Genomic DNA, 12,080 nt, shown 5'->3' on the forward strand with positions numbered 1-12,080 from the left:
ACAAAAAGTTGAATACTGGTACTTAGTAGCTGGCAGTAGCTGGTTTGAAGGTAATGTTGAACTTTAGTGGTGTAAATTCAATGCTCACAGTCCAGTGGAATTATCCAGTTTTATTTGATACAAGTCACTTTTATCAAAGCAAAGGTTAATTCTTGTGAATTTAATTGACCGAATGAGCTTCAGAATTGTGTATTTTATCTAGGAAAACACATATATGTCCCTCTGCCACATTTGTCTTCCTTTGCTTGTCACTTTTGTTCTCAAAATGACAGCGCTGATATTTTCCTTCTAAACCCCATGTAAATAAAACACATCTGTACAGTTCATTCCGTAACAGTTCAATGGCAACAAGAGCAAGTTCTGCCAGTTCAGAGGCTTAGATTGGAGTATTGTCCTGTTTAAAGCGATGGCTGTACGGGATGTGTGGTGTGGCACAGTGTGTGTGTGTGTGTCTGTCTGTCTGTGTGTCTGTGTCTGTGTCTGTGTTTTTTAAAGTTGAGATTTTCCTCTCTTGATTGTACATGATTTATTGTGCGTTTTTTTTATCTATCTGCATGGTATTGTCCATTTAGTGGCTAATGTGTGGTTGTAAGTTAATTGTTACGTTATTTTGCTGGAATGTAGGTGTATTTGATGTTATGTTAAATAGTAACATGAATAGTGATATGAATGCTGTTTTTATATTTAGTCAAGTTTTGACTAAATATTTTAACATCGAGGGGGAATCGAAACGAGGGTCGTGGTGTATGTGCGTGTGTGTGTGTAGAGCGATTCAGACTAAACTACTGGACCGATCTTTATGAAATTTGACATGAGAGTTCCTGGGTATGAAATCCCCGAACGTTTTTTTCATTTTTTTGATAAATGTCTTTGATGACGTCATATCCGGCTTTTCGTGAAAGTTGAGGCGGCACTGTCACGCCCTCATTTTTCAACCAAATTGGTTGAAATTTTGGTCAAGTAATCTTCGACGAAGCCCGGACTTCGGTATTGCATTTCAGCTTGGTGGCTTAAAAATTAATTAATTACTTTGGTCATTAAAAATCGGAAAATTGTAAAAAAAAATAAAAATTTATAAAACGATCCAAATTTACGTTTATCTTATTCTCCATCATTTGCTGATTCCAAAAACATATAAATATGTTATATTCGGATTAAAAACAAGCTCTGAAAATTAAATATATAAAAATTATTATCAACATTTTTTTTTCGAAATCAATTTAAAAACACTTTCATCTTATTCCTTGTCGGTTCCTGATTCCAAAAATATATAGATATGATATGTTTGGATTAAAAACACGCTCAGAAAGTTAAAACGAAGAGAGGTACAGAAAAGCGTGCTATCCTTCTCAGCGCAACGAATACCCCGCTCTTCTTGTCAATTCCACGGGCACTGCCTTTGCCACGGGCGGTGGAGTGACGATGCTACGAGTATACGGTCTTGCTGCGTTGCGTTGCGTTCAGTTTCATTCTGTGAGTTCGACAGCTACTTGACTAAATATTGTATTTTCGCCTTACGCGACTTGTTATATGTTATACTCTTACTTTCTCCCAAGCGCAAGACAAATTCTTCTATGAAAATTGAAGCCAATAAAATTTGAGTTGAGTTGAGTAGTACGTTATTATTCATAGTTAATATGTAAAAGCGCGGAGAGCATAGATTACTGTGGTTCGCGCTATATAAGCTGTCATTGTTATTATTATTAAGTTAATGGCATTAGATTGCAGTAGAAGAACTTCCCTGAATTTATAACCTTAAAGTTCAACATTACACATTTGAAATGCTTTGTGGTATTATATTCAAGTAATATTAAATGTGTTACTTACGCTGATGGGGTCTATGTCGACCAAAAGAGTGGGATTCCCTGTAGGTGGAGTTGCTGTAGGTGGATTCCCTGTATACAGGGAATACCACAGGGTGTAGTTCCTGTAGCGTTTCGCTGATATCGCTGTTTTTCGATCTTTTTTGATATTTCTTAGAAATTCGAGTATGGTTTGCAAGTTTTATTGAAAAACTCCACGCTGTATACTGGGAATCCTCTTACAGGAACTCCGCCTACAGGGAATCCCACTCTTTTGGTCGACATAGACCCCATCAGCGTTACTTACTGGTAGTGGCTGTTTTACCTGAAAGACATTGCCCCATTCCCACAGCAAACTTGCAGTCCTCTGCAAAGTTATCTCCCTTTTATGACTAGTCACAGAAGTGGTCTTATTTTTTTGCTTCTCAGGTAAATCGCCTTCCTGGGCTCAAGTCAAATGTGTGGTTGTGAACCAGATATAGCAATATATAAATGTGTGCTTGAATTTTGGCCTTGAATGTTTTGACTGTGTTAAGGTTTGTTGATATGCAGTTTATTGTGTGTTTTTATTCATAGTTAAAGATTTAAAGCGCGGAGAGCACAATTCTTTGGGGTTCACATTATATAAGCTGTCCTGATTAATATAATTTCTTTATAAAAAAGTATGCATTAAACTCTATAGCGTGAGAGTTTCCAGGTCGATACTGTCTTATGAGTTACTGTTGTACGATTTTGTTTAAGTGACCCAGTTATACTTTTCATTTGGCTGCTAATGTGCATTAACTGTGTTTTGTGTCTTTGCCAGTGTTCATTGATCTTTATACATACCTTGAATTAAATTACATATCTTACCCAACTCACATATAGCAATTAACCCATAGTTCAGTGCTGATACCGCTGTACGCGTCCCCTTAGCAACAAGGAAGACGCCTCTAAAAAAGAGTGACCGAGACCCGTAAGGGTATCCAGGCCAGCCCGTAAGGGAGGCTGCCTTCCATATGCGCGCGCATATGCCGCCATCTTGTCATTCTACTCTCAGCGCTCAGTGGAGCTGGTCGCTTTTGGTACGCTCCGGCTGTGTTTCAGCCTACTTGCTTGGTCTTCCAGACCTGGTTTGTGTTCCCCTTGGTGTCTTCTTGTCTCCGGACTTCGCATTTGCTGTTGAGGTGAGATCTTTCCATTTTTTACCTGAATTTTGGCGGCATTGTTGGCTTGTTTTCGGACTTACAAAATTTTTTCCAAATTTGTTTGTGAGTTGTTTTCATCATGGCCGACAATGCGGACGGGAAGAGGTCAACATCTAAACATGTAGCTGCTTCGCCCTCTCCTGTTAAGAAAAGTTCTAGAAGTTCTAGAAGTTCTAAATCGCACGGCGATACGCCCGTGTCTCTTTCGGGTTCAGAATCCAAAAAATGTAGTGATGTTGTTGTTGGCGTGCCCGGAGTTTCCGGTTCGTCGGCTAAACCTACGGAGAAGCCCGTGCTCGGGGTTAAGCATGTTGTAGGGGATGTCTCGCCTGTAGGTTCTGGGCTTGCATCTGCGGATTTTGCTTCTTTGCTTTTGACATTAAGCTCACAGGTTTCGGCCTTAGCGGCTGAAGTTTCGTCAACTAAGGCGGAGCTACGTGCGCTGCCGGCAGGTGTCGGGGGTACGTCGTCGCTGGCCAGTGTGCGTTTGCCTCCCTCTGCTACTGTTACGAGGGCGGACGTGCATGCGTCTCAGGATGGGATCTCTCAGGCTCCTGTTGGGTCTCCGGCCGGTGTCCGTTCTTCTTCACAAGGTATGTGTACTCCACGTGAGCGTTGTCTTGAGGGAGTAGCCTCGGGTCTAATCCCAGGTGAAAGTTCTGAAACACTGGCTGATATCCACCGCTTAGTCGGGGTGTCAGTGGGTGCTAAGGGCCCTGACAAGCGAACAGATGTTCCTATTCTTCCCGCCTCGTCAGTAGACTGTGGTCAGGTTGAAAGGCATCTGCTTCCGCCCAGGGGGCAGGAAGTTGGTGGTAGTATGGCTGGCTCTGGACTTGACTCTGTTAGTCAGTACGGGGACCAGCCTCCGGAGTGCACGGAAGGGCACGAAGACTACCTGGATGACGGTGCCGCCTCTCAGGCTGAAGGTGCTGGATTCTTTTTGCCACGGCAGCTGCCAGATGCGGTGGCTCTGGCGGCTGGAGTGGCTTCGAAATATCTCGAGGAGGAGGTGGCGGTGAACAAATCTCAGTTTGTCCATCCTCCTTCTGCCTTAGGGGATTTCAGGAGTGCTAAGGAACCGAAAAGTTCGTTCCGATTCCGGGAGTCCCCCTCTGTGGCGGTCGAGATGTCGAAGGTTTTTGCGAAAGGTCGAGCTATGTCCGATGCCTTTCCGCTGTTGTCACAGCATGGGGAGGCGCCGGAGGTGGTGGGCCCCTGGTTGGCTAAAGCGGGACAACACGTTCCTTGTTCTGCGCTCTCAAAGAGCTCTAAACTGTTGGTTCGTCCCGTCGCTCTACTTGACTCTTTTGCTTTGCCGAGATCAGTTCTACCGGTGACTCCGGAACTGCTTTCTCTGCGGGAGGACGGGTATGCCAGGGATAGAGTAGTCCCTTACACGGAGTCTGCTCTTCAGGCTTTGGAGGAGACGGGTAGATCTCTGCTCGAGTTGGGTTCCGTCTCTAGTTCTCTCCAACGCTCTTTGTCTAGGTCTATCGCTTCATCGTTAGACCCGTTTGAGTTCCGTTACGACGCCTCCCAGGAGGATGTGACAACTCTGTTGGCGACGCTTGCCAGGGTCTCTCAGGAACAATTGAGCTTGTCAGCCAGGCTTTACGGGCATGCTGTGCATTCCCGCAGAACTGCCTTTTTGGCGGGTTCAAAGATCCGAGACAGGGGTACCATTGACAGACTTAAGGTATCTCCTTTTACGGAAGGGTCGCTGCTGGGTGCTTCCTCTTTGGACGCTTTGCAGAAGGAAACCCAGGACGCTAGGGATCTGGCTATTGCAAGGATTGCTCACCACGGCTTTCAGAAGGTTCAGAGCAAGCCTACCTCTCAGAATAAGGCTCAGCCTTCTTCGTCTGGGGGGGGCAAGATGCAAAATCAGTCCACCTCTTTTCGGGGTAGGGGGCGAGGCGCGCCTTACCAGAAGAGAGGCTCCTTTGGGGGTTCTCGGGGGTCGGGGCACAAGCCTCACCCCCAATGAGGGTCTCCCGAGCCACTATTCCCAGTAACCCCCGCCTTGGTGGCGGCGGGTGGCCCCTCCAGGGCCTTGGCCGCCTGGACACGCCTGGTGTCCAGCCGGTGGATTTTGGGAATAGTGCGTTCGGGATTCCGTCTCCTCTGGGCAGAGGGGAAGGCACCTCTGTCCAGGATACCTCCGCCTTTCAGATATCCCGTAGACCCGGAAGCCAAGTCAGCCGTTCATGCGGAGGTGGCTTCCCTACTCCTGAAGGGTGCGATAGAGGAAGTTCGAGATCGAGAGTCCCTCGGCTTTTACGGCAGGCTGTTCGTGGTGCCCAAAGCCTCAGGGGCATGGAGGCCTGTTTTGGACCTGTCCACCCTGAACAAATACCTACGGGTAGTCAAGTTTGTCATGGAGACTCCACTCTCTGTAAGGGAAGCTCTGCGTCCGGGAGATTGGGCCACGTCGGTGGATCTCACCGACGCATATTTCCATGTGCTCATGCATGTTCAAGACAGGAAATGGCTGCGCTTTCTGTGGGGCGAGAAAGTGTTTCAATTTCGGGCACTCCCCTTCGGGCTTTCCCTGGCCCCCTGGATCTTCACGCTGGTCGTTCGCCAGCTTTGCTCCCTTGTCAGACAAGAGGGGGTACGCCTACGGGCGTATTTAGACGATTGGTTGAATCTGCATCAGGATCAGTACATGTGCAGAACTCAGACTGCGAGGGCTTTACAGTCAATCTAGGGAAGTCAGAGTTAGAACCATCCCAACGCTTCACTTACCTGGGCATGGATTTCGATACGGTGGAGTGGTTAGTCCGTCCCTCTCAAAAGAGGGTGGACAAGCTTCAGAACTTGGTTCGCTTGTTGAAAGGAAAGAATGTGTCCACGGCCCGGGAGTTGTCCTCCCTACTGGGGCAGATGGAATCGATGGCTCCCCTTGTGCCTCTAGGCAGGGTCCACAAGAGGCCGTTTCAGGCGGCTTTGAGGAGGCAGTGGGACCAAGCCTCTCAGGGCTGGAATGTTCGCATAGGACTGGGGAGTTGGTTCAGCAACACTATAAGTGTTTGGCTGCTCCCCTGGGTCTCTCAGGGTGTTCCGATCGTTCCTCCGGCGCCGGAGAACATTCTAGTTACAGATGCATCCATGACAGGCTGGGGTGCTCATCTGGCCGATCAGACAGCCTCCGGTCTGTGGGATCTCTCCCTAGCTCCTCAGCACATAAACGTGCTGGAGCTGGAGGCTGTGTCTCTGGGTTTACGGGCTTTCCTGCCGCTTCTGGGGGGCAGTCATGTTCAAGTCCACACGGACAATACGACTGTGGCCGCTTACATAAATCGGCAGGGGGGCACACGCTCGCAGAAGCTGTCGGAGAGCGCTTGCCGTCTGTTGGTTTGGTGCAGCTCGCACAACATACTTCTCTCAGCGAAGTACCTGAAGGGCACGCTCAATGTTTTGGCGGATGCCCTCAGTCGGGGGGACAAGGTTCTGCATTCAGAATGGACCCTCTCCCACCAGGCGTTGGACCGTCTTTGGGTTCAAGTAGACAAGCCTTGCATAGATCTGTTTGCAACGAGATTCTCCACCAGGCTTCCCCTTTTCGTCTCACCGTTCCCGGACCCTCTGGCGTGGGCGGTGAACGCGTTGGATCTGGATTGGACAAATCTGCAGGCTTACGCTTTTCCTCCGTTTTGCCTGCTAGGGAAGGTGGTAAGAAAAGTGGATCTGGAAAAACCAGCGCTGGTGCTGGTTGCTCCTCTTTGGCCCAGCCAGCACTGGTATCCAGACCTTCTGCGGCTGGCAGTGCGCCCACCCATTCCTCTAGGCGTTCGAAGGGGCGACCTGTTGCAGCCCAGGTCAGGGGTCCCGCACGAGAATCCGCAAGCGTTGCAGCTTCACGGCTGGATTCTGTCAGAATCGCTCTGCGTCGTGCCGGGGCCTCGGCCACAACTCTGAAACTGGTACAGAAAGCACACAGAGACTCAACTAGCTCCGTTTACTCTTCTCATTGGGCTGCATGGGCCAAGTGGTGCTCTGAGAATAAGGTTCAACATCTTTCCCCAAGGTCCATGGAGGTAGCCAACCACCTCTCTTGGTTGGCTAGTAGGGGGGTCTCTCCTTCTTCACTGCGAGTTAGAAGGTCTGCGATTTCTTCCACTCTTAGACAGCTCGGTCGCAAGATCAATCTTGACGGTGTCATTTCAAGCGTGCTTAAGGGAGCTGCCCTTGACGCAGCTCTCTCGAGATCACAGCTCCCTGCCTGGGATCTGTTTGTGGTTCTCTGTTTCCTTGCATCGGAGGATTTTGAGCCTCTCCGGTTGGCTAGTTTACCTAATTTGACGAGAAAAACTCTGTTTTTGGTCTTGCTTGCCACGGCTAGGAGGGGTAGCGAGGTGCACGCTCTTTCTGGTCTCGCTAAAGATATTTCCCTGGAGAGGGATGGCTCCTACTCTTTGAGATTTACGTCTAATTTTCTCGCTAAAAATCAAAAGCCCGGTCAGGCTTCGCCTTGCATTCGTATTCCTCCCTTGAGCGATATACTCGCTCCTGGAGACCCCGATCTGTCAAATTGTCCTGTCAGGGCGTTAAGCAGCTACCTGTCTAGGTCTTCGCCGATTCGCTCGGAAACTCAGAAATTATTGTTTATATCCCTCAACACTGTGCGGGCGAAGGATATCTCGAAGGTCACCTTGACTAAATGGGTTTCACTGACCATTAAGCAAGCGTATGGATGGTGGCAACGCCAGTCTGGCGAGGTCAGGGCGGTGCTTCCTCTTACGTCAGCCAGGACGCACGAAGCGAGGGCTTGGGCGTCTTCTGTGGCCGTGCTTCGCTCAGGGCGCCTATCAGAGGTCCTGGCGGCGGCTTATTGGAAATCTGAGGACGTGTTCATCAATTTTTATTTGAGAGACATTGCGGCAAGGCGGCAAGATGGCAGTGCGGCTTTGCCTGCTCTCGTGGCTGCAGGGCAGGTCCTGCGGTCTTAAGTTGGTAAGTACCCTCCTCCTATAGTAGCAATCTGCTATATGTGAGTTGGGTAAGATATGTAATTTAATAAAAAATTTTAGTAATAAATTTTCATTTGATTAATATACTTACCCAACTCACATCGTTTATTCCCTCCCGCCTCCCCGCTGTGGGGGGTATGGGGGTCTAAAAAAGTAGTGAGTTGGGCTTCGTGTAGAATGACAAGATGGCGGCATATGCGCGCGCATATGGAAGGCAGCCTCCCTTACGGGCTGGCCTGGATACCCTTACGGGTCTCGGTCACTCTTTTTTAGAGGCGTCTTCCTTGTTGCTAAGGGGACGCGTACAGCGGTATCAGCACTGAACTATGGGTTAATTGCTATATGTGAGTTGGGTAAGTATATTAATCAAATGAAAATTTATTACTAAAATTTTTAATTTTGTGTAAACGATAGTAAACACCAGCCCTATCTGTCCTGGCTTTTCACACACCATAAGAGCATCCTTCCAGTTGAAGACATACTAAAAATTAACAGCCTGGTTGCTTGCTATGCAGAGGTGGGTGTTTTTTTAGAATTATTTTTTGCAGATGTCAGTATCGAGTAACAAAACTAATTTGCAAAACAAACAAACAATCAAATAACCAAAGGGAAGTTAGCGCTCAAAATGCATACGATATGTGTAATGGAGTAAGCAAGAGTTGTACGAAAGAGAAAAAAAATTATACGCGCTCTAAATGCATACGATATGTGACCCTCCACCACGAAATGAGTCGCATGTCACCTCGCGCGGTTCTGTGCTAGGCTTAATATAAGTCCGGGGAGTGTCTGGTAACAGTGTGAGGGTCACCTTAGTCACAGGCTTATAACTCAAACAGTTTTCACTCTTTTCTAAAACGGTTTTCACCACTGGATAGAGCATAAAAAAAACTCTTTAGGAAAATGTAAAAATATGAAAATCATGCAAAGGTGACATGCGAATCATTCCGTTGTGGAGGGTCACATATATGTGTAATGGAGTAAGCGAGAGTTATACGGAAAAAAATCAAAAATCAAAATTATACAGCGCACAGAAAGAAGCCAGGCTGCAGGATGTGTGTCTATAGTGTCCAAATGGATCATGTATATCTAATGTCTAAGAAATAAATGGATCAATTGTAAATAACAAGCTGGTTTACACAAGAAGAAAGATGTCTTCCATCAACAGTGAAATATAAGTTTATAAAAATGTTATGCTTCATCCTGTGCGAGACCCCCAGGATGTCGTAAGAGGGGACTAACGGATTCTGTTTCTCTTTTTACCCTTGTTAAGTGTTTCTTGTATAGAATATAGACAATTTTTGTAAAGATTTTAGTCAAGCAGTATGTAAGAAATGTTAAGTCCTTTGTACTGGAAACTTGCATTCTCCCAGTAAGGTAATACATTGTACTACGTTGCAAGCCCCTGGAGCAAATTTTTGATAAGTGCTTTTGTGAACAAGAAACAATTAACAAGTCCCCCCGCGGGTTAGGGGGAAGAATTTACCCGATACTCCCCAGCATGTCGTAAGAGGCGACTAACGGATTCTGTTTCTCCTTTTACCCTTGTTAAGTGTATTTTGTATAGAATATAGTCAATGTTTGTAAAGATTTAAGTCAAGCAGTATGTAAGAAATGTTAAGTCCTTTGTACTGGAAACTTGCATTCTCCCAGTAAGGTCATATATTGTACTACGTTGCAAGCCCCTGGAGCAATTTTTTGATTAGTGCTTTTGTGAACAAGAAACGATTAACAAGAGGCTCTATCCCATCTCCCCCCTTTCCCACGTCGCGATATAACCTTCGTGGTTGAAAACGACGTTAAACACCAAATAAAGAAAGAAAGACAATTAACAAGTGGCTCTATCCTATCTCCCCGTCGCGATATAACCTTCGTGGTTGAAAACAACGTTAAACACCAAATAAAAAAAGAAAGAAAGTGCTTTTGTGAACAAGAAACAATTGACAAGTGGCTCTATCCCATCTCCCCCCTTTCCCCGTCGCGATATAACCTTCGTGGTTGAAAACGACGTTAAACACCAAATAAAGAAAGAAAGAAATCCTGTGCCAGACTATGACGTTGGCTTTATACACATGGGCATTGACTGTCGAGGGCAGTAATGTAAGCTGATTGAATGTCTTCTGATATATCAGGGGTGGGACTTTTCCTCGAATCCGCGGATTTCCGCGGACACAACTTATGAATTCCGCTGGATTAATCTACTTTTAATCGTCCCATTTCATCACAGGATCTATAACTTGTTGACTGAATGATATGGAGAGAAGTGAAGATGGAACAGAACACTGGAGGCTTGAGAGAGGAAAATGTATTTTGTACCTGATTGAATTTTAGTCTCAGAATGCACCAGATTGTACAGATTTTAATGTCCCATTTAAACAAAATTCGGGGGAGCATGCCCCCGAACCCCCCAAGAAAAAATGGATTTCCTCGTTTTTTTATCACAAGAGAGTCCCACCCCTGTCTGTGCAGATGGATTTCTGATGGTAAGTTTGGGTTCAGGATGGTTTATAAGTTTGTTGATGCTCTTGTGTACAATTTATTTATGTATTTTGTACCTGATTGAATTTTAGTCTCAGAATGCACCAGATTGTACAGATTTTAATGTCCCATGAAATTCGGGGGAGCATGCCCCCAAACCCCCCAAGAAAAAATGGATTTCCTCGTTTTTTTATCACAAGAGAGTCCCACCCCTGTCTATGCAGATGGATTTCTGATGGTAAGTTTGGGGTCAGGATGGTTTATAAGTTTGTTGATGCTCTTGTGTACAAGTTATTTATGTATCTGTATTTTGTGTCTGTTTTTTTCTGTTGGGAGAAAAAGATACGGATCTTGCTTAAATAAACATGCATTTACAGAATTTGCTAAACAATGTCTTTGTTTTTTCACATTTTGTTGAAGTGAATGTGGTTGCCTGCTTCCATGTACACATAACAATGCTTTATACATTCACATCCACAGGGTTCGTACAGTTTTTTTGTTCTAAAATTCAAGGACTTTCAAGACCTTCTGAAGATAGAGCCACTTGTCAATTGTTTCTTGTTCACAAAAGCACTAATAAAAAAAATTGCTCCAGGGGCTTGCAACGTAGTACAATATATGACCTTACTGGGAGAATGCAAGTTTCCAGTACAAAGGACTTAACATTTCTTACATACTGCTTGACTAAAATCTTTACAAACATTGACTATATTCTATACAAGAAACACTTAACAAGGGAGAAACAGAATCCGTTAGTCGCCTCTTACGACATGCTGGGGAGCATCGGGTAAATTCTTCCCCTTAACCCGCGGGGGGTGAGGCATTCACGTGAAGGGGCAGGACTGAGGAGGGAGAGGCAGAGAGAGAGATCTGTTTTAAATGAGACGAGGTCTTGATGGGGATAATTTACACTTTCAAAAGAGAAAATGTGAGAAAATAATGTCTGAAAAGAAAGGTCTCGTGAATTCGAGACCGGAGGTTCCACTGGATACTGCGAGTTACAACATAATGATAAATAATGCATGTGCACTCACACAAATGCATGCGTACATTCACAAACACGCCCCCACACTCGGATTCACACACACACACACACAAATAGCCTTCCACAAGAACATTGTGAACTTTGTGTTTATTTACTGTTTCGTATTTTACACAGTTACATACAGAGAACACAAGTACACCTACATATATCTAAACCTGACACAAGTCCAAGAGATAGAAATAGAGAGATGATTTTTTTTATATCATGGATGATTTTACACATGCACCAGCCAAACTTGCATCGCTCGCACCGCAAAATGGACACACAGCAACAACAAAAACGAGGTCTGGCTGACAAGACTTCTCACGTGGAAACAGCACAAAATGAACAAAGGATGCATATCAAATCTATGAAATGTAGTCAAGATTGGAACACTCAGCCTCTGTGTGTGAGGCATGCACATTATCCAGCGAATGTTCTTCAAGACTAGAGCTTCCAAAGTAATGTCGTTGCAGGTATCATCTGAAATGTTTGACAAAAGCGTGAAGCCTTGTTACAGAGTGGTCAATAACGGTGAAATTGTCTTGTCGCTACAGCTTCTGCTCTGCTGTTGGCCGTTTTTTCTGGTATCAGCGAAACGCAATGTTTAAAATCG

General features: G+C 45.6%; 1 protein-coding gene across 1 annotated transcript; it reads left to right on the top strand.

Annotated features, from left to right (window-relative positions):
- The first annotated feature begins 5,746 nt into the window (after positions 1-5,746).
- LOC138974739 (uncharacterized) lies at positions 5,747-6,913 on the top strand. Its single transcript, XM_070347464.1, has one exon. It carries the CDS (start codon positions 5,747-5,749, stop codon positions 6,911-6,913), a length of 1,167 nt encoding a protein of 388 aa, XP_070203565.1.
- Positions 6,914-12,080: the final 5,167 nt, after the last annotated feature.

Source organism: Littorina saxatilis, linkage group LG8, assembly GCF_037325665.1.
Source record: "Littorina saxatilis isolate snail1 linkage group LG8, US_GU_Lsax_2.0, whole genome shotgun sequence".
Classification (NCBI taxonomy): domain Eukaryota; kingdom Metazoa; phylum Mollusca; class Gastropoda; order Littorinimorpha; family Littorinidae; genus Littorina; species Littorina saxatilis.